Here is a 27,252-nt window from a genome sequence, read left to right on the forward strand (position 1 = left end):
TTGGCGCGCTGCGGCCGGTGCACCACGCTGATCTGATGGCAGGAGCCAGGTGCTTCTCCTGGTCTCCCATGCGGGTGCAGGGCCCAAGGACTTGGGTCATCCTCCACTGCCTTCCCGGGCCATAGCAGAGAGCTGGACAGGAAGAGGGGCAACCAGGATAGAATCCAGCACCCCAACCGGGACTAGAACCCGGTGTGCCGACGCCGCAAGGCGGAGGATTAGCCTGTTAAGCCACGGCGCCGGCCTATTGTGTCTTTCAGCAGCATTTGATAGTTAGTTACACAGATAACACGTATTTCATTAACTATATGCCAAACATCTCTCATTTTTTATGCTAAGTAGTTTTTTGAATTTTGATTTTTATTTGTTCACTGTAAGTACACAGAAATACTACTGATTTTTGTGTATCACCTGTATCCTGAAACCTGAGTAAGATTACTTCTGAGTTCCCAAAACTTTTTAGTAGATGTCTTGGAATTTCCTGGAGGGCCATGTCTGACACTAGAACTGGTTTTATTTCTTCCTTTGCAATCTTTATGCCCTTTATTTAGTTTTCTTGGCTCATTTCACGGGCTAAACCTTCTAATATAGTGTCGCATACTAAAGGAAGGACAAACATCCCTGGCTTATTTCCAGTCTTATTTCAATCTTCCAACAGCCAATCATCGTGTCTTTCACCATTATGTACACTGTAGGTTTACTTTTACTTTTGTAGCTTCCATTTATCAAATTAGGGACGTTCCTTTCTATTTCTAGTTCTCTAAGAGGTTTTTGTTTTACCAGGAAAAGATCTTGAATTTTGCAAATTCAAGAGATTATTCCAGGGCTTTAAATTTTGTTTTTATAGTTAAATATCTAGGTCCCCTGGCATTTATTTTTTTATTGTATGTGGAAGTGATGGAACTTTATTTTCCTCCAAATGACTAGCTAACTATTGAACATTCTTTAATAAGTTGGCTATCATTTCCCCACTCATTTGAAATAGTCGTTTTAATATATCCTGAACTGTCACTTGTAAGTGGCTGTGTTACTGAACCATTTCTTTTGTTCCATCAACTTATTGGTCTGCTCTCATGCCAATACCACACTGAATCAATTACTAGAGCTTTATATCTTTTAATATCTTCTAGAAAAAGGTCATCCCACATTTTTCTCTCCCAGATGAACTTGAATCAGCGTGCTGTATTCCATCTAGAAATTTGTTGCTGCCTTGAATGGAATAGTCCTAAATGTACGCATTTTGCTCGTAATTGTTATTTTGTAGCACCGTGTTTTTCTGTTAAGAAACAGTGTATTTCTCCACTGATTCAGGGATTTGTTTGTGAACTTCAGTTGCATACTTTTCCCCATGAAGATCTTTACAGAGTCACCCTAGAAATATTTTACTGACTCTCAAGTTTTACAGACATTATCTTGGATTTTTGTTTTCTAAACAAAAACTATGCAAAACTTAGCAGTTCTGTATCTTTCTAATATGTACAAGGAAACTTCAGAAAGTTACAAAATTTTTATACCAAAAAACTCATTTTTTAAATTCCATTTTCCACTAGTGTTAAGAAGTATCCTCCTATCTTTTTCTTGCCTCCCCCCCCCCCCATTATTGCCCTGAATGGAATTTCTAGTTCAATGCCAAATGTTAGCACAGTATACCCCTGGATTATTCCTAATTTTGGTAAGAATTCTTCAAGTATTTCATGGCTAAGCATTGGTTGTTGTAGGTTTTTCACAGAAACTCCTTTTCAGATATAAGACGCTTTCTCACTTATTTGCAAGCTTGTTTTTTAAGCCAGGAATGTGTGCTGCATTTTATCAGTCACTCTCTTTCTTCCCACCTATTGAGATAATCATGTTTTTTTCTCTTCAGAGAATACAATGAATCTTATTAACAAATTTTCTACAGTACAGCTACCTTTCTTCTGGGAAAACCTCAACGTGGGCACGATGCAGTACACTGTTGGACTTAGAAATATTCATAAGCGAGATTAACTGCTTTTTTGTTTTTTGGATCTCATCCTTTTTTTTGCTGTCAGAACCAGGGTAACAGCTACCTGTTATGAAAGGCGTTCAATCTGTTTGATGCACTACAGCATTCGTATAATATGGGAAATATCTGTTTCTCAGTGTCAGTAGCTCTAGGTTGTAAAACTACCTGCGTCTGGTGCTTTTATCTTTTCTTTCTAAAAAGTAGATCTTTTATTATTTTTGTATTAATTTTTTTTACATAGTGGCCCATGGACCCTTTCTCTTTCTTATTGAACCAAATTTGATGATCTGTGTTTTTACAGGTCAAACATTTCGTTTTCATTTTAATTGTATTTATTGAAAGCTGTACTTAGTAATGAGCTTTTTCCACATTTTGTGTTCCTCATGTTATTTGTCTCTTCTTTTTTTCTTAATCTTATTCGACAAGTATTAATCTATTTTATTGGTCTTGCCGAGAGGTAGTAATTGGTTTTATTCATGAAGTATAATTGTAAATTCTTTGATTTCACTTCTTTCTCCTTTTTCTTATCCTCTTTTCTGGGTGTGTTGTTCCTGTTCTTTCTCCGGCTCTGCAGGCAAACGCCGAGCCTGTTTATTTTCCTCTTTTCTGTTCCCTGGGAGCACTTCAGGCTGTCAGTGTTTCCTTCCGCACCACTTGCAGCACTCCTAGGGCTGCAGCGCACTCACCTGGTCATTTCTAAGCAGCGTGTCGTTTCCATTTTAATTCCTCAGTAATCCAAGTTAATTAGCAGTGTGCTTTCTCATTTTCAAGAGGAGAGTGTTTTTTGTCAGTTTCTTTAAACCATCTCTTTGTTGTTAAATAGTAATTTTATACACGGAGAGGAGTGAATGGGGTTTGTGTTAATTTCTACCTTATAGACGCTATTGAATTTTTCTTTGGAAATATTTCGTGTAAGAATCAACAGACTATACATACTACTTCTTGAGAATAAAGCTTCTTCATAATGTTACCAGAATTTTCTATTTCCTTATTTTTATTCTACTTGAAATGTCTGTTTGCTTTGCTCTGTGTGTGCCCATAATTCCTATAGTAGTTCCTTATTTTAAAATTCCTGGGTCATTTTATTTTAGATGGTCTAGGTAGACAGCAGGTAGCACTACAGAACTTGGCGTTTTCTCCCCACTCCCTGCCTTCTACAAACCCCAGTCTGGGGGCTTTACTTTTTCACATTGTGAGTATTAACACTTCAGACAAACTCTTATATTTTGTGTTTTCTATTTATCATACTTTTTAATTATTTCTCTCCCCCTTCCTCTTTGTGTTGAATTGATGGCATTTTCCTCATTTCATATTTTTTTTCTCTTAATGGTTAGGAATTTAGATAGATAAATAGATAGATAGATAGTTTATGTATGTATGTATATGTATGTGTATATACACATATATGATTTCAGTTTTCCAGTGATTTTAAAATTTTTAAAGCACATAATTTTTTTTTCAGCTGACACCACCAATTATTCAATAGGAGCCCCTGCCAAAGCAGATCGAGAACCTTTTCATGCCTCTGGTTTCCTTCTGAGCCCCTGCTGCCCCCCCAGGAAAGATGGTGAGGGCTTCAGCTCCACACGCTGTTCTCCCTTTCCCTCCCTGCTCCCTAATCGATCACTACTTTTAGTTTCAGCAAGTTTGGTCACCAGATTTCATGTCCCTTATGCTCTCCTCTTTGACTCATTTTTCATTTCCAGGAATCCCTTGTTTATTCTTCCAGAGACAGTCTCGAGTGGTCCATTTCCTGAAGCCTGACACATGGGAGAGTGTTTTTATTTTGCTCTTACACTTGAATGATGGGTTCGGCGGAACACACAGTTCTGTGTTCCTGTCATTTTCCCCCAGAAGGCTAAAAGCCTTGCTCTATTGTCTCCCTGGATCCTCAGCTGCTGGTCCCCTCCTAATGGCCTGTGTGCCCTCTGCACCCACCCAGCCTGTGGAGAGCGCAGCGAAGCCCTTCTGGTTGCTCCTGGGCTGCCCTGTCCACACCACCTCTTAATCACTCTTCATGTAGCAGATATGTCTTGTGCAACCAGTGTTCCAGCTCTGTTCTCAGCTTTTACCGACTGAACATCTCACGCACAAGGCGAACGTGTAGAGCATAATCCAGCAGTCATCACTGTACTCACCACCCATACTGGTGAATCCATTCAGGTTGTCTTGTTTGCCTCCGTTTTTTAAGATTTAAACAAAACACTAAAGAATCAGTTGAACTCCATTCCCTTTTCTGCCACGGAAATAACCACTGCTCGAAATTTGGTGTTTATCACACCTATTGATGTATTGTTTTTAATGTCTGTGTAGTCTGTATTTGGATGGATAGTATACAGATAGATGATATATAGTATGAATATAGTGCTCACTGTATACTAACCAAGTTCTCACTGCACCCAATGATATAGGTACTATTATTATTGCCTTCTATGAATGAGGGAAAGTTACTTAGTCAATATCCCATAACTGGTAAGAGATGGAACCAGAAGCCGACAGTCTAGCTGCGAAGACTGTACTGTTAGAAACCACAGTGTATGTACTAACACAGTAGTGGTTCCCATGCATTTAAACTTTGTACAAATGCTATCACATTAGACAAATTCTTCTAAAATCTGTGGAAAACATTATCTCTGACCAAGCTGGTTTAGGTGGGTCATTTATTTTTACTAGTCTGTAGTGCTGCCGTGTATTTTTATGAATACTTAGATTGCCATATAAAAAAATTGCAACAAATGCTTCAGGAACATATTTGTAGACGTCTCCTAGAGCCAAGTACAGGAGTTTCTCTAGAGGCATGCACCAAAACATGACATTTCTCATGCGTGGGATGCATAGCATCATCTGGACAGGGCATTGTCAAATTGCCACACCGAGCACCAAGTCGTATTCCCTCGGTGGGAAAGAGAAAGGTCCTGCATCTCACTTGAACCTGGCCTCTGTGGCTCCAGAGCCTCCACACAGCGCTGATCTGTTGGGCCAAGATGCTGTCAGATCCTACACACCCAGTTTTTTAAGTATTGACACCCCGTCAGGCCTTTGCTCTGAGTCTCATTATGTCAAAGTCTACACTATTTATTATGTTCTCTTCCTGGCTACAGTTCTTTTTTGAAGCCCACAACACCGTAGGTACTGGACAGTACACATTTCATATTTGAAATTAGTCAGATAAAGGTTTGTTTTGAAATGCATAATATATTATTACTAACTATAGTTACTGTGCTGTGCAAAGGGACAGTCATTCCTCCTGAGTGTAACATTGTATCTGCTGATTTAACACTATAACACCCTATACAGCTCCCTTAGGCTGGTAAATTAATAGGAGCCTAAATGTAACACAAAAGAAGTTCAACTGTATCCAAAAGAAACCTGGCAACTAAGAACACAGGTTTGTTTTTTTTTTTATCCAGAATGCAAATTCAACCGGAAACATATTTAAACTGATTCAACTTTATAAATAGTAAATTTTGACTTTATAGTTTAACTTAAAACTGTTAAATAATATTCAGAAATATTCAGATAAACCAACATAATCATTACAATAAAATTATTAAATAGGTAATTGTGGCATTTTGAATCTGAGAGAATTCCCAACCTCCAGAAATATATATAGATTTTCTTAATAGCTCAATCCTTTTATTTTTTAAAGATTTATTTCTTTATTTGAAAGTCAGAGTTATAGAGAAGCAGCAGCAAAGGCAGAGAGAGAGAGAGGTCTTTCACCTGCTGGTTCACTCCCCAAATGTCTGCAATAGCCAGAGCTGGGCCAGGTTGAAGTCAGGAGCCAGGAACTTCATCCAGGTCTCCCATGTGGCTGCAGGGGCCCAAGCACTTGGACCATCCTCCACTGGTTTCCCAGGCACATTAGCAGAGAGCTGGATCAGAAGCAGAGTAGCTGGGACTCAAATTGGCACCCGTATGGGAGGCTGGCAATGCAGGCTTTACCCACTATGCCACTGCTCAGCCAAGAACATAGGTGAACCTCAAACTGCAAAAGCCTCTGCCTCAGAGATCCAACAGCCTACTCAGCACCTCCACTTAGATGACAAAGGGACCTCAAAGTCTCCAAAACCAAACTCCCAGTCTCCACCTCCTATATCCTTCCTGCTTCTTTAAAAAAAAAAAAAAAAACCAGAGAGAGAGAGACAGATTTATTTGGAAAGCAGAGTTACAGAGAGGTAGAGGGAGAGAGAGAGGGAGAGGTCTTCCACCTGCTGGTTCACTTTCCAAATAGCCACAATGGCCGGAGCCGGGAGCTGCTTCCGGGTCTCCCATATGGGTGCAAGTGCCATCTTCTGTTTTCCAGGCCACAGCAGGGAGCTGGGTCAGAAGTGGAGCAGCTGGGACTCGAACTGGCACCCATATGGGATGCCAGCACTGCAGGCGGTGGCTTTACCTGCTACGCCACCTGCCCCTATCCTGCTTCTTCGAAGGTCTTCCCTGTGTTAAAACACAAAATGTATTCTTGCAGTTCCTAGGCTGATATCCCTGCAATCATGTGCACTCTCACCCTCTCTTATACCCTACACCCTGCACATCAGCAGACAGCCCTCACTCTCGACTGCTGACAACGCCCTGAATCTGACCACAGCTCCTCACCTTCACTGGCACACTCTGGTCCAGACCACATCATCTTTCGCTAGGGTCTGTGCAGTGGTTCACCCAGAATCCAGGCACACCCCTACAAAGTAATTCAGATCATGTCAGTGCTCAGAATCCACAAAACTGCCCATCTCTTCCTGTGTACTGTCTTACAAAGTCCTCCATGACCCACCTCCGCCCAGCCCAGAACCTGAGCTCATTCATCTCGTACCGTAGGTCCCTTCACTCATTCTGCTTTGGCCGTGTTAGACTAAAGAATGGCTCCCCAGAGATGTCCACATCCGGGATGCCCAGATGCTACGTTTCATGGCAGTGCAGAATTTGGACAGCAGGTGGAATACAGCTTACTAACAAGCTCACCTTGAGTAGGGACAGCATCCTGGATAATTCAGGTGAGCGCAGGGCAATCGCCAGGGTCCATAGGTGTAGCAGTGGGAGGCAGAAGAGGTCAGAGTGTTGCAAAGCAGAGAAACAGAGCCACCATTGCTGGCTCCACAGACAGAGGAAGGGCCAAGAGACGGGTGCCTCCACCCATTAGGACAGGGTGCGAGGTCACAGATCCGCAGCTGATATCTGCAAAAAAGAACGCAGCCCTGCTGACATCTTGATTTTAGTCCCACAAGGACAGACTGTGGACTTTGAGCTGGAGAACTGTGAGAAAAGAAAGTGCTGTTGTTTGGGGCCCCTCTGTTTATGGGAATTTGTTAACAGGAGCCATGGGAAATGAACAGAAGCCTCTGAAGCAGCCAGTGCCCACGTGCTCCTGCCTTGAGACTTTGGCACTCTCCATCCTGTCAGGTTTCTCCAGGATGTGCTTCCTTCACGGCAACTTGTCTGAGTGGCCCTGCCTGACCAACCTCCACAGAACAGCCCCTTTCGGAGCTCACTGTCTCACTGACCCCCCCGTTACTGTGCCCCACAGCATCTGCCACACTCTGAAGTTCTATGTATTCACTTAGTTGCTTGTTGGCACTCGCCTCCGCTGGAATGTCCACTCTGTGACAGAAGACACAGTTCTGCTCACTGCTCTTTCTCCGAGGTCTCAGGCTATGCTAGAGGGAACACAAGCACCTGGTTAACACGAGTGTGTGTCAAATTGAAGAATGACTGTATAACAGAAGAAAACAGCGAAGCCAGAGGAACTGACTCAGAGCACCCAGTTATTACAGCAGTTTGACCCAAAGAGGATGATGTCTTTATATTAGGTTATGGGCAAGGAAAATGAGAAAAGTGGATGGTCAAAATATATTTTGGAGATAGAATTAACCAGACTTGAAGACAGATTAGACACACGGCTGATGGACGAGGAGGCGTCAGGGACCTCAGTTCCCTGGTTGAAGGACAGGTTAAATGGAAGTGCTGGGACTGTGCCGGTAAAGAAAGGGGAGAGAAGACCTTTGGGATAATGACTGAGAACTCACGTCTGAATCTATCGTTGGAGATCTCTGTGAGACATCCCGAAAGGATGAGGGAGTTATCATGCAGCCAGATGCATCACCACTATCTGGTATCTCTAGAATAGAGATGAAAGCTAATGGTGATGTCATTAAGTTGTGGGTTATTCTGGTACAGGTGCATCACAGAAAATATTAGAAAGTACCTAGAAAGAGTGGGTAGAACTGAGACGAGATGGCTTAGGCTAGAGTCCTTCAAGACTTTAAATGGTAAAGGTTAGGTTAGGTAAAAGGGGAGAAATGAACTAAGACTTAAACTGGTGAGGGAAAGTTCAAAAGATAAAAAAGCCCAGAAGAATGTAGTATCATAGAAGCCAAAAGATGAGAAAGTTTCAGGAATTGCTCAACCACTGAGAGTTCTAATTAGGTGAGGATCAGATTTAGCAACAAGGGGGTCAATGTTGGTCTTTTTGTCTTTTTCTTTTTGAGGAATGAGAATTTTCTTTTTAATTATGGCAAAATATGTTTAGCATACAATTGACGACTGTAACCATTTTAAGCACACAGTTGGATAGTGTTCAGTACAGTCACACTGTACTGTATCAATATTGAATTCAATAAGAAGGATTTCTATAGGAAAGGGAGAGCTGACCGGATCAGATGAGGTAAGGAAGGAGTGACAGAAAACACATGCACACTTGGAGAGACAGGAGCTTTGTGTCAGCTGTGAGCTGTAGATCCTGAGAAAGCAAGGGGTCATGAGGCTAACACCAAAATGGACCGGCATTGGCCAAAAAGGTGGGAAGGAGACTGGCCCAGAGGCAAACGGTCATCCAGTATATTAGTATTATGCTGATTTTCAAATACCCTTCAATGGCACTTTCTAATGTGTTGACAAAACTCTTGTATGTCAGCTTTTTTTCTAGGTTCTAAGCTGCCAATTTCTGTATTCCTTTTCATTTATTCATAAGTTGGGGGGTGGGGAAGTTGGGGGGCGGGGAGAGAGCGAGCATACCTACTGTGTATTGGCTGTCACCCACTTGTGATCAGAGACAAGTCAGCCAGGCAAGAGCTTCGGGAACACCTCTGTGACAGAGCTCCGGGAAGCTAGGAAAGAGATCATCTTGGTGGCATCTAATTCAAGGACCCAGGATGCATCAAGTTGAGAAATTCCCCTTATTCTACTTTCCATTTCCAGTCACTCCCAGGTAGACTTCCAGAGCCAGTCCCTGAAGGTTCACACAATGAGCCCTGGTCATAGTTCGAGTGACACACTAGCAGGGGAATCCAGGGAAAGCGCCCTTCTGAAGACTTAAATGTTTAAGGAATCACAACAAAATGAGGAAATCATCAGAACTCAATGGCAATCAAAGCTTTACTTTTTTTTTTTTTTTAAGATTTATTTATTTGAAAGACAGAGTTACAGAGAGAGGTAGAGACAGAGAAAGACGTCTTCCATCCACTGGTTCACTCCCCAGATGGATGCAATGGCTGGAGCTGTGCCAATCTGAAGCCAGCAGCCAGAAGCTTCTTCCAGGTCTCCAACATGGGTGCAGGGGCCCAAGGACTTGGGCCATCTTCTGCTGTCAAAGCTTTACTTTGAAAAATCATAGAATACAGATGAAGCAAAGGGAAATTCTCTTTAAGGGACATTTATAGCTCTAAGTGTATATTAGAAAATGAGAATAATTAGAAATTAATGTTATTTAATGTCAAAATCCTTTTTTAAAAGAGTAACATGTTAGATTCAATAAAAGTGCAGGCAGTTATTATTAAAATTAAATGAATGTTTAAAAAACAAATATCAACAAAAACTGCTTATTTGAAAAGAGACTTTTTTAGAAGTTTGTCTTAAAACACAGGAAAATATTGGCTACACAAAAATGAAAAAACTAAGAATTCATAAATATATATTGTCAGGAGTGAAAGATAATTTATAACTATAAATATAGAGAATTTTTAAATATGAGAATTCTATGAGCAATATATCAAAAGTGTGAAGATTTTAATATAATACCTATTGTTTTTTGAAGTGTGAATTATCAAAATTGAATGAAGAACCAGAAGACTCAAATAAACAAACAATTATTAAAGAAATTGAGTTGAATTTTCAAAATATGATTTCACAGATGATATTTACAAACACTTGAAGAACAAATAACGTATTTTTTTCACAAACTCTCAGAAAACAGAGAAATAGGGGAGTTTTCAAATGAATTTTTATGAAAGTAATTTATAAACTTGATATCAAACATGGGCAAAGGGTAAGAAAGGAAAATGTCATTTAAGAACACAGATGCTAAAATTTTAAAATGAGCAGATTGCATGAAGCAGTATATTTTTAATATAACAATACATTATGGCAAAACAGGTCTTAGTGCAATGTTAGATCCACATTAGAAAGATCAATGTGAATTGTTAAATTAAGATATCAAAGACAAAACCTATAATCATCTCAATAGTTTTAGAAAAACATTTAATAAAATTTCAATATTAATTTCATAGTGTAAAAATATTCCTACTTTAAGTACAAGTGGGTCAGAAGGAAACCAGCTTAACTTGATAAAGTTGTTTCCACTACAAACTTAAAACAATCACAAATAATGGGAACAAATTAGAAACAGATACAGAACATAGACAGAAATAGAAAAACAATGTTTACTGTTTGTCTTACTATCAGATGTTAAATTGGAGGTCCCCAACCCATCCAATGAGATAAGGGGAACAGGCATCAGAAGTGTACTTTATAGATAAATGGTTATCCAAATAAAAATATGGATAATCTACAAATAAACTATTTAATAATAAAGTTCACCATTTTTGTAAATAAAACCACTTTATTCCAGAATCTATAGCAGCAGCAGCAAAAAACTTAAAAATTTAATAGAAAAAAGATCTGACTTTATAATAGCAACAGAAGTTGTGCGCAGAAAAAAAGCTGACAAAGACATACAAGAGTTTTATCACTAAATTAGAAAATATTTTTGAAGGATATTTAAAAATCAACATAATATTAATATATTGGATGACAGAATTTTATAAAGATGTCACAGCTCCCCAGATTGAACCTATACATTTAACTCAGCAAAATACCAAAAAAGATTTTCAGTGGAACTTGACAAACTGATACTAAAGTTAGTATAGAAGAGGTCCAAAAATAGATAGTACAATTCTAAAAATGAACAAAGGTACACACCCTTCTACATATCAAAACTTCTTATTACACCACAGTAATTAAGAGTGTGGCATTGGCTCAGAATTGGTTTGATCAGTGGAAAAGGACAAACTGGGGACGTATGCATGCTTATATGAAACTGTACAATCATAGAGGCTGTAACACATTAATAGGGACACACATACATGGCTGTTTAGCAAACAAGGTCATGACAGGCTTTCCATGCGGGTGAGCGGGAAGAAAAAAGTTAAATTGCTACTTTACACCATTCAAAAAAATAAGTGCAAGATAGACCAGTTTCATGGGTGGAAAGCAAAACTTTAAAACAATAAGGAAAAAGAGGTAAGAGGGTAGGCACATGCCTCAGGTGTGGAGAGCCTTTTTTTTTTTTTTTTTTAAACAAGGCACAAATGACACAAAGTATTTAAAAAAAAAAAACCACATCAACAAATATGATTATGTTTTAAATCAGCTACAGTACAAAAGAGATCAGAAACAGTTCAGAGATGAGCTGCAGACAGAGACAATATATCTGGCATTTATATGCATCAACTCCTACAAATCAAGAGCAAAAGAGAGAAAAACACACACAGCCCACTGGAGAAATGAACGGGGACTGTGAAAAACCCATTACAGCCTTTTATACCTAAATAGCCAATACATAGAAGAAGAAAACCTCAGCCTCATTAGCAGCGAGGGAAATTCAAATAAAAGCAAAAGATAATGGCTTTTGCAAACTCACATTGCAAATAAGAAAATTTAAGAAATGAGGAAAGTCTGAGTCTAGAAATTGTGAAAGGTTATGCGAGGAAAACAAGGGTTTCCGTGCACGGCTAAGGGTGCCCAGATCGAGAACCCCTTGGCAGACTGCATTAAAACTGAACATGCATGTGTAGCCTTGCAATTCCCCAGGGGGGCAGAAACACAGAGAAATTCTCACATATGTGCAAGGAAAACATGTACAAGTAATGTCCAAAATACTGGCAGCAGCTTCAATATTCATCAGGAGGAGAATGAATAAACACCACACATTCATATGCATACACCTACAATATAGCAATTAAAATGAATGAACCAAATCTATATTTATCAACAGGAAAAGAAAAAACAAAAACACACTATGAAGGGGGCGGGGGGGGCACAGAAATCATATGTGCAGTCTGTCACCATGTGTGTATACTTTAAAAATCACACAGGGAAATATTCTGTGGTTTATGAGTTCACGTGCAGGAGAAGTGAGAAATCTAGTTTGGAAAGTTCCATACCAAATTCGCGATAGTGTTTGCCTTTGAGGAAAAGGGCGGAGAACGGTATTGGGGTGGAGTACACAGGGGTCTTCAATTGTATCAGAAATGTACAGAGTTCCACATTAAAAAAAATAAATATGAAGCAGTTATGACAGAATGTTTACAGCTATTAATAATGAGACAGACACATGGGTACTTGCAAATTCTCCATGAATCTTTGTAATATCTTTACATTTTTTTCTAAATAATAAAATGTCAAGGAAAACAGTCACTATGCTGTCTCTGATAGGATTTTAATGTATAGATTGAGAGTTCATCATCTAAAATTTTGAGACAAGGAACTTCAGCAAACATCAGTTTTAGAAAAGAATCTCCTTAAAAATAATAAAGCTGACAATATGATTTAAAAACTGCTGCAGTGGACAAAGTCATTCTATAGGTATCCACATGGATGATTTTTCAGAAATCACAGGACAGAGGAAAAACAAGTTGCAAAATGATGTGTACATACACTGCTACACTGTAAAAAATCTGAAGTACAGGAGCATGGATGCACACATATAGGAAATTAAGTCATCAAGGTATAATAAGAAATGCTGGGAGAACACACACTTCATAACCGGGATGATTTAGGGGCACTAGGGAGGGAGGGAGGCGAATCAGACTGGGGACGGTATAAAAGTGACATTCAACTGTATCTGTAATGCTTAATGTCCACAAAGCATATCTGAAGCCAACATTTTAAAAAGCAGCCTTTGGTTATTCTCAGCAGTAAACAACACGAACATAAGTTATTCTTGATGTGTAGGAATACTTTAATTTTCAAAAAGGAAAGAGAAGTCCTGTAGAATTACCAATAAAAAAGCAGAGAATTCAAAAATACAGAAGTAAATCTGTGTACATCCAAAACTGTGATATGACAGTTTGTAGGAAACATCCTGTTTGTTCCCCTGTGTGCTTTTAATATTTAGATAAGAAGGGGGGGGGGGGGTGAAAGCGATGGAGACACGTACCAGGAATTCTGTGACATATATCTGCTCCTAGGAAAGCCAGAGAAACCATCTCCAAACGCCATCTGAACAACTCTCTGTCATTTGCTGCGTTTTCCTATTTTAAATTTTTCCTCCAAAGAAAAACAGAAGACGCTGCCTAATTGGAAACGTGACTTTCTATTATTAAAATTGTGGGAGTCCATTTTAATGTGTTTATCTCGCTGCTAGGCTGTGATTAATATTTCAGCGTGGAAATTTGTTTGCACGCCGGTGACAGGTTAATGCAGTTGAAACATGCCTTTTTCTTTCGCTGCTTGAATCGTTACATCGTTACTCAAAGGATTTTTTTAAGTTTCAATTTCAACCACGAGAGGATTCTTCGCGTTCGCAAGGGCAGAGATGTTTCTGGCTGGAAACGCTATTAATTAATGGCCGCGTCGTGGACCTACTTCGGGACTTGCTGCCGACCCTGGATTAACAGTTCCGCTGCTGAATAAGAAAACTTTTTTTATTTTTTCCAGGCGGACTTGGGGGATATTTTTTTTCCATTTGGACTGAGAGCGGTGGACGCGAGCGAGACGCCCATGCCAAACCACTCCGCCAGCGATCGCAGTTACGGACCGAAACGACAGGTCAGGTATTAGCCATATATATATATATATTTGGGTTTTTTTTTTCCCCCTTTTTTAAAAAAAAAAAACTTTGTCTCGCAGCCGCCGGACTCCCGGCTGGCGGAGGCCCAGCGGGCGCGGGGGGCGGGCCGGCCGGCGGCTGCCCAGAAGTTACGACCGGAGTTTTCGCGTTATTGCAATTACCTGCTCGCCAGCCGGAGAGGGACCGCGGGAGACCAGTTTCTCCGGCCGCTAAGAAATGACCTAGCCGGGGGCCGCGCGCGGCCGGGGGTGTCCTGAGGCCCGGGGCGGGTCCCGCCGCCCCCGGGGGCTCCGGTGCGTCGGGCGGGGCGGGCTCCGCGCGGGCGGCGGCGGCGGCGGCTGCGGCGGCGGCGGCGGCTGCGGCGGCTGCGGCGGCAGCGGCGGCGGCGGCGGCGGCGGCGGGCGGTGCGCGCCGAGCCCTCCGGCTTCTCGCGCCGAGGCTGCGGGACGGACGCTCCCGGGAACTCTCTGGCCCGCGGCCGGCCGCGCTCGGACGCCGCTCGCCGGCGGCAGCGCGTCCCCAGCATGTCGGCAGCCGTGGCGTGCCTGGACTACTTCGCGGCTGAGTGCCTGGTGTCCATGTCCGCGGGCGCCGTGGTCCACCGCCGCCCGCCGGACCCCGAGGGCGCGGGCGCAGCGGCAGGTTCCGAGGTGGGTGCGGTGGCGGCGGTAGCGCCGCCGGAGTCCGCTCTGCCGGGTCCGGGGCCCCCGGGACCCGCCGCGTCGGTCCCCTGGCTCCCCCAGGCCCCCGGCCCTAGCCCCGGCGCGGGCGGGGGCGCGCCCCACCTGCTGGCTGCAAGTGTCTTGGCTGACTTGCGCGGCGGCGCTGGGGAGGGATCCGGGGACAACTCCCCGGACGCTCTGCTCGCTGCTTCTGCCTCCTGCGACCCGACCCCGAGCTCCGGCCCGGCCCCGAGCCCCGAGCCGGACCCCGCCTCCGGCGAGGCAGCGGTCTCCGGACCCGAGAGCTCCCCCGGCGCGCCCGCCGACCCGAGCGCACCTGCCGACCATGGCGCACCTGCAGTCACCGGCGGGGGGTCTAGAGGGGCCCCGGGGGCCGGCCCCGCCCCTGCCCCGGCCCCGACGCCCCGGAGGAGGCCTGTCACGCCAGCCGCCAAGCGCCACCAGTGCCCCTTCCCGGGCTGCAACAAAGCCTATTACAAGTCGTCGCACTTGAAGTCCCACCAGCGTACCCACACGGGGGAGCGCCCTTTCTCCTGCGACTGGCTCGACTGCGACAAGAAGTTCACTCGTTCCGACGAGCTGGCCCGCCACTACCGGACGCACACAGGCGAGAAGCGCTTCTCCTGCCCCCTGTGCCCCAAGCAGTTCTCCCGGAGCGACCACCTGACCAAGCACGCCCGCCGCCACCCCACCTACCACCCCGACATGATCGAGTACAGGGGGCGCCGTCGCACCCCCCGCGTCGACCCCCCGCCCCCCGACTCTGGCTCCGGCTCCGTCCAGGCGCCCAGTCTCACCACCTGCCTGTAGGACAGTCACTGCTGTCTATTGTCCCCTCAAGGACGATCCCTCAGGCTGCTGTTTTCCTGCCTTTTGTCTGCCCACTCCTCTTTTCCAGAGTCGCTACACCCAGGCACAGACTGGTTCTCCACTCCGAGGGCGGGTCCAGGCGAGCTTGTCGGACACTGGGGAGGGACTGGGGGCGTGAATTCTTGCAGCACTCGTAGCATCCTGAAAGGGGGTGGAGGCTGCCTGGAGACAAGCCCCCCCCCCCCAGGAACTGGTGAGAAGGGATGAACTCCGGTACTCACCAGAGTACTGAAGATTCTCCCCTCCCTGGAACCAGAGGAGCAAAGCAGGAATTCTCAGATGCCCAAGGAGCTCCCAGTCTCAAAGGACTCTGGTGTCTCACCAGGGTGGACCTTGGAAAGGGTGTCAGGGGTGGCAGTCTTGGAAATGTCCAGGACTGGGATGGTGAGAGGTTTTTGGAAACAGAAATTATTTCTATATCTGTAAACAGCAATGTTTACTAATTTATTTTTAGTATCTTTTAAACAGGAATTCCAGGTTGATGGGAAGCTAATGCCCTTCACTTCCCCCAATTGCCCCCAGCCACCTCTACTAGGAGAGAGGCTATTTAAGTATCCATGTGGATGTGTGGCTGGGGGGCTTCTTGCTGTCTGGGGAGTGGTGTCAGTCTGTTGGCAGGTCCTGTTGCATGACTTGGAACCCTAACTTGCGTCGCAGCCCTTCTACCCTTGCGGTGTCCTTCTTGGGGTTGATAACTTCCTGGCTTGCTTTCGTGGTGAGATCGTTAGAAGTGTTTGAAAATAATCAAAAAATATCAGAAAGAAAAGGGTGCTTCAGACTAGTTCCCCCTTAATTCAGATGGCAAATGCAAGCAACCTTGGGGGTGGGGCAGGGCCAAAGCAAAACCTTTAAAAACCATTGGTAATATTCAGGGAAATAGGGGCATGTGGCCCGGGCTGACCCTGTCCCACCCCAAATAATCCCCCCCTTCCCCGCATAAAGAAATCAGGCATCAATGGTATTTATTTTTTCTATATATGTCTCTGCTGCTATGGGTGAAATTGTTGACCACTCTGCTTGTGTATGTGTGGAAATATATACATGTGATTCTTTCATTAGAAATGAGGCTGAAAGGCATTTTCTGTGCTGGTGAAATCCTCGCTTGTCCCCTCCTGAGTATCATGTAATATCAATTACACTTTTGGAAAATGCCATAATCTCAGACATCTGATTAAACAAACCACTTTCACCAATTTTGCAAATGAAGATACTAAAGCCTAGATCATTTCAAAGTCATATGCTGAGTGGCTTGCAAGAGCCATGACTAGAACTTCGGTGTCTGGCCTTCTGAGTGACTCCTCCCCTCACACTTGGTTACCCTATCTCCTTTCCCCATCCCCCACCCTGGGACCTTAGTCAAAGGATACCACTGTGCCTTCCTGACACGGGAATCCCTCCTACCCTATTCCCTCTCACTTCTATGTATTTTCAACTCTCTGGTCTTTGCTGGGTGCTTTGCCTGTTGTGTTTAACCCAAAAATTCTTTCCTTAATGAGCTAAGTCTGTTTCCTTCCTCCACACTGCAGACTTAGAATGATTCTTTGGCATCCTGGGAAAGACCTTATCTTTGAACCTGCTAAATTAATTTTCAGTGCAAATTCTCCTTTTCCTGGTCCTGGGAGGGAGGGGTCCTTAGAACCAGAAGGTTCTCACCTGTGACCCTGAAGAGGTTCATTGTGTCCTAATGAGTGCTAAGCAGGGCAGGTGTCATGGTCCTTGAGTTACATATAGGATGAGGAGCCCTCTTCCCCGCCCCCAAGTTGTGGAGGTCATTGTTGATAATAGGAAGAGTCCTTTTTCTGTTTGTCTCCTTAGCTGGTGGTAGAGAGATGGGGCACTAAAGACTCCACTGAATGGTTTCCCCTGTTGTCCCCTTTGGTAGAAGATCTGCCATTAAGTAAGTGGACCAAGGAAGCTAACAGACAAGGGATTTCCACTAACCATTCTGGAATTGGGCTCAGGAAATCTTGGCTTTTGCATCTATCCATGGATAAATAACTTTTTATTCTCAAGCTCCAAAATAGTGTCTGTATTTGAGCTCTTCTCCCATGAGGACTTTTACATGACGATGGCCTCTGACCACCTACAAGTGACATGTATTTCATTGATAGAACTGACTCCTTCAGGGTCTTAGTGTGCTGGGGAGGGAGACACCCAGGATCTCAAAGTAGAAATATGTTGGAGGCGTGATTTTTAGGCTTGTCTTTCTTAATCTCGGTATTGGTGTTAGCCTTTTCACTCCAGTGGCCACATAGTTATTGAAGTGTCTTGAAAGGGCTTTCTTCATTTTATTAGTGTTTATTTTGCTTCATTTTGTTAATCAGATGGAGCTCAGTGAGTGACTATGTTTGGGGTTTGGTTGGGATCAGCCTGAACCTCCAGATCCTTGCCCAGCCCATGCTATACAAAGATTGAATGTAGGAATGACCTAGTAACAGAATATATGAATAGAAGCCTTCCTGATGTCTGGGTTGGAAACTGGAAATTAATTCCGTGTCAGACTTTGGGCATGATTTGAACCCTTTGATCCTGCTGAGAAGTGAAGAGTGTAGGCTTTACTTCCACACCTGAGACAAGAAACTCATTGGTCCCAATTTCCTTATTTTTCTTCACACAGGAGACATATTAAAATAGCACTCTTGACCCTGTCTCTACCCCTCACTTCTCCCCAAATGAAGATAGTGACATGAGGAGGGTCATTATACATACACATACATACACTCTTAAATTCCCTTATCAGTTTTGCACTTCCCTGCCTGCAGCGTGTATGCAGTCAACTCGGATCCTGTTATCGTGTGGTAAGCATACCTGCCGAGGCCCAGGTCTGACTTCCAGAAGCAGATCTGAAGAGCATCTCTCCTTCTCTGGGGGCAACTAAGTCCCTTGCCACTGTCCAGGTAAGTATTTCATTTGCATATCCCAAGACCAAGAATTGGAAAGGTTTAGGGAGGCAGTATATTAGCCCAATTTTGATCATGATACAGATTCATCAGCAAAGTACTAATATCTTTATCTTCATTAGTCTGGTCTGTTACTCATTTGGTTGAGAACTTGGGCGGGGGGGCGGGGATATAATTAATTTTCCCCCTAAGCCATGACACATTTAAATGTGCATTGTCTATTAAGCCTTAAATCAGCACTCCAACTGGAATTAAGGGCCAGAAATAATTTGTGTGTGATGGTGGGACACCTGGTATACCAGGGCCTTCATACTTTAATGGTCTTGGGCCCTTCAGTTCCTTGGCCTTTTTAAGTTCTGCCAGCTTAGGGTAGCTAGTGTCTACTGTCAAGCCACTATTCTGTTAGAGGCCCTGGGCATAGGCTCTGCAAAAGAGGGCTGCACAAAACACTGTTGCTGATCTTAATTCACATTGATACAGCTGAGGCAGGCTTACTGCAGAAGAAGGCACGGTCCCATCAGGTGCGTCAATTTGTGCTGTCATTCTCAGCCAGAATTGCTGGTGAGGATTTTCAGATGCAATGTTGGAAGTTCCAGATATCCTTAAGAACAGGAGTTTGGAAGATTCTAACCCATAAATTGTGCAGGGAATTATCGGGTAGCATTAGATCAGTTTTCACCTAACATGATCCCCCCTTATCGTGATTTGAACTGCATCATTTTATAGGGCCAGAGAGAAACCAAGCACTTTATTTCATATGGGATAGACTCACTCTCTAATTGTGTACCAAATATTATATTCCACATATATGGAATGGAAGTGCATAGAGATTTGAGGAAAAGAGAAGCAATACTGTTAGAATCTCAGGGATAGGACAACATTGTTCCTGGATGCTTCTCTCTGTAGGCATCAGGCCAATGTTGATTAAGCTGGAGGAAGAGAAGAATGTAGAAGAAAGGTTGTATCTTTAGGCAGCAGGATTGTTGGTATGAAAGGCAGTATAAGAAATGCCTGGACCTAACTAATCTTAGAGATAAGATTATAAAATGTGGTGGCATTTTAGTCATTACTAGATTCCAGGAGGTGATTGGGGCCTAAAGAGATCTACCAGAAGGACAGAAGCAAGTTTTCATAGAGAAAATGGGAATGCCCACCTCCGCCACAGAGCTCAGGTCTGGGGAAACATTGAGAAGTACCTGCTTCAATTTGCAGAGAAGGCCATGAAAAGTTATCCCTGCAACTCTGAGACAGGTATGCAGGTGGTTACAAAAATGCACCTAGGATTGCAAACATTTTTTAGTGTTTATTAATAGTACCATTATCAGTAGGCACTGAGAGTCATGGACTTGGAGATTGTACAGGATTAAGAGAAAAATGTAAGAAGATGTACATGAAATATATCAAGATAATTTATGAAATGAAGAGAAACTAGGAAGGAAAAGGCACAGTCATCTCAATATGTTCCGAAAGGAGTACATATTAAAACTCAGCACCAAATTGTGATTAAAAAAAAGTCTGTAAACTATTGGCAAAAAACTAATTTCTTAAATTGATAAATAGTATTTACCAAAAGCCTATTGTAAACATCAAGCTTGAATATTGAAAGATTGCTAATATTCCTAATGTATATATGATAAGACAGTCTTTTTTTTTTAAGAGAAAGAAGGAGAGACAGAGAGAGGTCTTCCATGTGCTGGTTCACTCCCCAAATGGCCACAATGGCCAGAGCTAGGTGGATTTGAAGCTAGGAGCTTGGCACCTCCTCCAGGTCTCCCACATAGGTGCAGGAGCCCAAGCACTTGGGCCATCCTCTGCTGCCTTCCCAGGCACATTAGGGTGTGAGATAGACTTTTTAAAAAGAAAAAGAAAAAAACTCCAGGCAGATAATAACATAAAAACACAAAAAAAGTCACTGAAAATTTGTACTTTTGGAAATGAATATAACTAAGATAAAAGGAGGAAATTAAAAATTTAGAACTTAATGAAGAAGCACCATATAGCAAGCAAACAGCACCAGGGGAAAAAGTGTAGTTTTTATTCTTAAACTTTTTATTTAGAAAAATATCGAAAGTGGATGACCTAAGTTTTCAACTTTAGAAGAAAAAGACAAACACACTCAAAGAAAGTATACAGAGACAGTCTATAGATTGTGCTTTCTCAGTTGCATAGCTATTGCCCCCCAAGAGAGAAAAAAATTGTTTTTTATTGGGAAAAAAAACAATATACACCACAATGGTTATGGCCTCCAAAAGGGCATACTACATCAGTAGATATCCACTTGATGTTTGGCTTAAGATTTTTACAAGGGCAGGGGACAAGGAATGATTAGGAAAAAAAATAATTCTAAATGAGTGATAATGAAAAAAATGATGAAAGATATTACCATAAATGAAAATCAGAAATTAGTGCAACAGAAGAAATGAATGAGTACAGCTGAGTAAAAACTCTTTCAAAAGCCTTAAAAATGGATTTCTTTGGCAAATAGGAATTAAAATTAAGAGAGCTGGCACAAAGAAAGACATCAGGAATTTAAAAATGACAAAATCATAATCCATTAGTAGATTTTTAAAATAAGACAATAGGCCGGCGCCGCGGCTCACTAGGCTAATCCTCCGCCTTGCGGCGCCAGCACACCAGGTTCTAGTCCCGGTCGGGGCACCGATCCTGTCCGGGTTGCCCCTCTTCCAGGCCAGCTCTCTGCTGTGGCCAGGGAGTGCAGTGGAGGATGGCCCAAGTGCTTGGGTGCTGCACCCCATGGGAGACCAGGAAAAGCACCTGGCTCCTGCCATCGGATCAGCGCGGTGCGCCGGCCGCAGCGCGCTACCACGGCGGCCATTGGAGGGTGAACCAACGGCAAAAGGAAGACCTTTCTCTCTGTCTCTCTCTCACTGTCCACTCTGCCTGTCAAAAAAAAAAAATAAATAAATAAAATAAAAATTAAAATAAGACAATAATACAAGTAGCTTAATATCAGTAGATTTGAAAATAGATGAATACTGGCCAGCGCCGCAGCTCAATAGGCTAATCCTCCGCCTGCGGCGCCAGCACCCCAGGTTCTAGTCCCAGTCAGGGTGCCAGATTCTGTCCCGGTTGCCCCTCTTCCAAGCCAGCTCTCTGCTATGGCCGGGAAGGCAGTGGAGGATGGCCCAAGTCTTTGGGTCCTGCACCCGCATGGGAGACCAGGGGAAGCACCTGGCTCCTGGCTTCGGATCAGCGCAGTGTGCCGGCCGCAGCGCGCCAGTCACAGCAGCCATTGGAGGGTGAACCAATGGTAAAGGAAGACCTTTCTCTCTGTCTCTCTCTCACTGTCCACTCTGCCTGTAAAAAATATATATAAAAAAAAGAAAATAGATGAATACATTTATAAGAAAACTGCAAAATTTAAAACTGGTGTAGAAGATATAGAAAATCTGAAATAGAAGATCTGTGCCCTCAAAACACACTATGTTTGGGCAGTTCTATAGGCAAGTTTTCTAGACTTAGAAGAAACTAGAAACTTCTCTTTTTATAAATTACCGCAAAAGATAGAAAAAAATTAATTTGCATAATTAACTCTGAAACCAAAACAAGAAAAAAAATCATCAAATTTCTCTAGGAAAATGAGTGTAAAGATCCTAGGTAAAATTCTAATTCGGAAGGGAGTGAAAGAATAAAGCTTTATGCTCGTGTGACACTTATGTCAGATTTGCATGATTAATTCAGCAGTAGAGATCTAGCAACATAATTCTTACATGTTTTAAGAGATTTATTTATCCATTTGAAATCAGAGTTACACAGAGAGGAGAGGCAGAGAGAGGGGTCTTCCATCTGCTGGTTCATTCCCCAATTGGCTGCAATGGCCAGAGCTGGGCTGATCCGAAGCCAGCAGCCAGGAGCTTCATCCGGGTCTCCCACGCAGCTGCAGGGGCCCAAGGACCTGGGCCATCCTCCACTGCTTTCCCAGGCCATAGCAGAGAGCTGGATGGGAAGTGGAGTAGCTGGGACTCAGCACCCATACGAGATTCCGGCACTGCAGGTGGTGGCTTTACCTGCTAAGCCACAGCACCAGTCCCACATTTATTTTTAAAAATCAATTAATATCTTATGTTCCAGCAATCATCAATCAGAAAATATAATAGACAAATGATTCTATATATGGTAGCAACAAATAACATAAAGAATCTTTATAGAGAAGATGATAAAACTTTTACTGAATGATATGAAAGAGAATATAAGTGGATAAAAATATGTATCTGCAGACGGCAAAATTTAATATGATAAGGTAATCCTTAATGCAGTTCCAAACAAAATCCAGAATGATTTTTAAAGATGTATTTATTTATTTGAAAGGCAGAGTTAGAGAGAGACGGAGAGAATCTATTTGCTGGTTCACTCTGCAAATGGTCACAATGGCTGGAGCTGGGCTGATCTGAAGCCAGAAGCCAGGAGCGCCCTTCGGGTCTCCCACGTGGGTGCAGGGATCCAAGGACTTGGGCCATCTTCTGTTCTCCCAAACCATTAGCAGGAAGCTGGGTCAGAAGTGGAGCAGCTGGGACTTGAACCAGCACTCATTCGGCATGCTAGTATTGCAGGTGGCAGCTGTACCTGCTATGCCACAATATCAGACCCTTCACAGAGCTTTTTCAAGAAAATATCACATGGAAAGGAAAGGAAAAATGCTTTATAGATACCAAAATATTACAAAGCTATAGTGATTGACACAGCGGTATAGAGCAGGAAGAGACAAATAGATAATAAGCAGAAATGAGCAGAGATCAGAAATAGACCTGGGAATGTAGGAACTGGTGGATGAGACGGTGTTTCCTGTAAGTAAAGACTAATGGATAAATGTTATTGAGACAATTGGCTCTTCAAGAGGAAAGAAAAACAAAATACTACTTTCTATTTCAGACCTTTCATAAAAAATAAATTCTAGGTGGAAAATACCCCCCCCCCCCACTTTTTTATTTACTTATTTATTTTTTTTTTTAGAAACAGTAAGGAAGCTTCCGTCTCCTGATCTTCTCCTCTAGATGCCTACGTCAGCCAGGGCTGGTCACAGCTGGGAGCCAGAAACTCAGTCTAGGTTTCCCATTATGGAGGCCAGGGCCCAACTACTTGAGCCATCACCTGCTGCCTTCCAGGATCTGCAATAGCAGGAAGCTAGAACCGGGAGCCAAAGCTGGGATGGATGTCCAGCTACTCTGGCAGCCAAGCACCTCCCCCTAAACCTTTTTCAGGTATAAAGAATACTAGCTGAACGTACTGATAACTCTCTTAATCATCATTGCATCAGAAAAATAACTTAGGATACAAAAAAATTTTTAAATAAAAATATAAAGGAAAAAGATTTGATTGCATCAAAATTTAAAACTGTTTTTGTATCTAAGAGCACCGAAAAAATTAAATATCCAGTGACACTCTGAGAAAACATTTGATAGGAATAAGATTCACAATCAAAATACATAAAGAATCAAAGATTCCAGTGATAAAGCCAAAGAAAGAGAGTCCAAGGAATAGTAATAATCAATTTAAATAAATCGGTGGTTAGGGGCTCTTTAGCCTTATAGAGAATGCCTTAGACAGAGCTGCCATCTGCTGGCTCCTTCCCCAGATGCCCACAGTACCTGGATGGTGCCAGGCTGAGGCCAAGAGCTGGGAACTCAATCCAGGTCTCCCATGGGAGGTGGCAGGGACCCAGCCACTTGAGCCATCACTGCCTGCCTTCTGCCATTGGTACTAGCAGGAAGCTGAATTGGAGAGCAGGAGCTGGAAATTGAACCTGGGCACTCTGGTATTGGATGAGGGCATCTTAACAGCTGGGCCAAATGCCCATGCTCAAAAGAAATATGTTCATGTATTTCTTGCAAAAGTTAAAAAAAAAAAACACTTTAAGTATGTTAAAGAAACAAAATAATATTTAAAAAAAAAAAAGCAGATTGTAGGGTAGGGAATTACATACCAGGCAAATGTTAATAAACACAGGCAAGTGTGATAAGTTTAATATCTGAGTGGGAGCCCCCATTGTGGCATAGCAAGTTAAGCCACTGCCTGCAACACTGGCAGTCCCATATGGGCGCTGGTTAGAGTCCTGGCTGCTCCACTTCCCATCCAGCTCCCTGATAATGTTCCTGGGAAAGCAGCAGAAGATGGCCCAAGTCCTTGGGAGACCCAGATGAAGTTCCTGGCCCCTGGCTTCTGGCTGATCCAGCCCTGGCTGTTGCAGCCATTTGAGGAATGAAATAGCAGATGGAAGATATTCTCTCCCTCTCTCTCCCTCTCTCTCCCTCCCTCTCTCTCTCTCTATCTCTATCTCTCTCTCGTCTCCTCCTCTCTCTGTAATTCTGCTTTCCAAATAAAAAATAAATCTTAATGTATCGTAGTGAAAATACAATTCCAAGTACAAAATATTAGTGGGGCAAACAAAGTTTCACACACTAGGACACCAAAACAATGTTTCTGATGTATCTTTAGGGTGTCAGCTTGGGAGCCCTGGCGCTTGTCCTAGAACTCTGGCACAGTCTTCCCTCATCGCTCATGAGCAACTCCGAGACCTGTTTTCCATCGTGTAAGCTCATTGCAATGGCAGAGGTAGAGGGAGTCCAACAGGCGAAACCACGCAGGAATTATGCCCAATCTGAACTCCCTCCTCAGAGTCTCCCTCCGCCTCTCCTCCTTCAAAACACACTTTTCTCCTTTTATTTTCCCATAGTAGCTCTTGAGGGTGCAAAGCTTCACCCCTCTCCCCTCCAGTGCCGGTACCCCTTCTGGAAACATTCTAGTTTAGCAAATGGAAAGAAAAGCGGAACCAGGCGGGGTGGCAGGTGTTGAGCACGGCAGTTAAGACACCCCTTGGGATGCCGATATCCCATATCAGGGTGTCAAGTTCAAGTCCTGGTTCCTCCGCTTCCCATCCAGCTTCCCAGGAGGCAGCAGGTAATGGCTCAAGTACTTGGGTTCTTGCCACCCACATTGGAGACCTGAATGCAGTTCCAGACTCTCAGATGCTGCTGGGGGGCCGGGGGAGAGGGGCGGGGAGGAGGGAGAAAGAGGAAGGAGGAGGAGGGGGAGGAGAAGGAGAGGGAAGGAAGGAAAGAAAAGCCGAACAATTGAAATGTACAAACATTTGCAATTCAATTTGTAAGCAAACATTTTAACTTTATTATCTACAGCTGCTTGCTTCTTATTAGCAACTCCCACTCCTGTTAATGAGGGAGGAAAATCCTAAAGCTGTCAATTCAGGTAGCTTAGTTACACTGTGGTTAGTCATTTTCAGTTTAAAATGCCCCCGTTGAATTTCATGCAGTGTCTCTCCAAGCTGCCGCCTCCCTGCAGCCTCCGCTCCTTCCCCCACGGGTTCTGAATGCCAGGAGCTCACGCATGCTTATCACACAGCATAAAGAAGAGCAGAACCAGGGCCGAGTGCATTGTTCTCTGGTCCTGTCGTTTGGCATGTATGACTGTTCTGGGCAGACAGGGCTTGGGCTTGGTGGATTGGAGCAGGTGTGTTGTTGGGTTCTCTCGGCCCTCCTACATCCTCTCACCACGGCATGAAAGACATTCTGGCTCTCCTCCATGCCACACAGGGAACTGGGGTGCAAACCCGGGTGCATGTGCCTAGACACCCCTTGGACACGTAAGGGTTACCTCTTGATTGGCACCATGTTGCTGAACATGGAGCAGAAGTGAGGGGCCCACCCAGAAGTTCAAGTTTCTACCTCAATTTATCTGGGGTTCCTAATGTCGAGGCCATCCACCCCCTTTCTGGCCAAGGCCCGAGGAATGGGGCTGATGGGATCCAGCCCCTCTTGACCACCTCCCTTTCTCTCTTTGCCTCTTCCAACCAGGAGAGCACTTTGCTTCCCCCTTTCCTTGGTGGCAGCTTTTCGCCATCATGCCCCACGTTTGCTCAGCTTATTGCTGATGGTGACACTTTATGACCAGGTTCCACGCCTTTCTTCTAATAATTAAGATATCTCAGAATTTAGAGCTTCCTTTGCTTTCCCCATGAAGTTTTCCAGACTGTTATTAGGTAATGGGTTTCTGGAGTAACTTACAATCCTGCTGTAACAACCATGATGCTGGCCAGCGCCACGGCTCAATAGGCTAATCCTCTGCCTGTGGCACCAGCACCCTGGGTTCTAGTCCCGGTCGGGGCGCCGGGTACTAGTCCTGGTTGCTCCTCTTCCAGTCCAGCTCTCTGCTGTGGTCTGGGAGGGCAGTGCAGGATGGCCCAAGTGCTTGGGCCCTGCACCTGCATAGGAGACCAGGAGAAACACATCAGCGTGGTGCGCCGGCCACAGGCGACCATTGGAGGGTGAACCAACGGCAAAGGAAGACCTTTCTCTCTGTCTCTCTCACTGTCCACTCTGCCTGTCAAAAAAAAATATGCTGTCTGAGGCAAAAGGGCACCTCTGGTTGGAAAGGGAATGTTGGAGGGAAAGAAAATAAGAAAAAGAAATCATGTTAATAAGTTGCCATGTAATATCTCCCTCATGCCAATTTTTAGTCTGGTTAAAGATTATCAGGTCTGAAGGTAGAACCAACAGCAGGATTATTTATTTTTTTCTTCCAACTAATTTGGTTCTTATAGAGAAGACAACAAATAAAATGAAATAAAAAGGAACTTTAATCTGTCTGCTGTAGCCACCTAGAATTGGGAACTACTCAAGGGAGAAACAGGTTACGGTTACCACCATGCTGTAAGCAGGGCTTGGCACAAGTAGAGAGGGTACCAGCAGTATCCCATCACTCTGTCAGTCCCCAAGGTGC

General features: G+C 43.7%; 1 protein-coding gene across 1 annotated transcript; it reads left to right on the forward strand.

Moving 5' to 3' along the window:
• Window positions 1–14,572: 14,572 nt before the first annotated feature.
• On the forward strand, window positions 14,573–15,688 carry KLF14 (KLF transcription factor 14). The gene has a single exon (XM_062198193.1). The coding sequence runs from the start codon at window positions 14,573–14,575 to the stop codon at window positions 15,539–15,541; it is 969 nt and encodes a 322-aa protein (XP_062054177.1). The 3' UTR covers window positions 15,542–15,688.
• The last annotated feature ends 11,564 nt before the right edge of the window (window positions 15,689–27,252 follow it).

The sequence above is a fragment of the Lepus europaeus genome, chromosome 1 (genome assembly GCF_033115175.1).
Source record: "Lepus europaeus isolate LE1 chromosome 1, mLepTim1.pri, whole genome shotgun sequence".
Taxonomy (NCBI): Eukaryota; Metazoa; Chordata; class Mammalia; order Lagomorpha; family Leporidae; genus Lepus; species Lepus europaeus.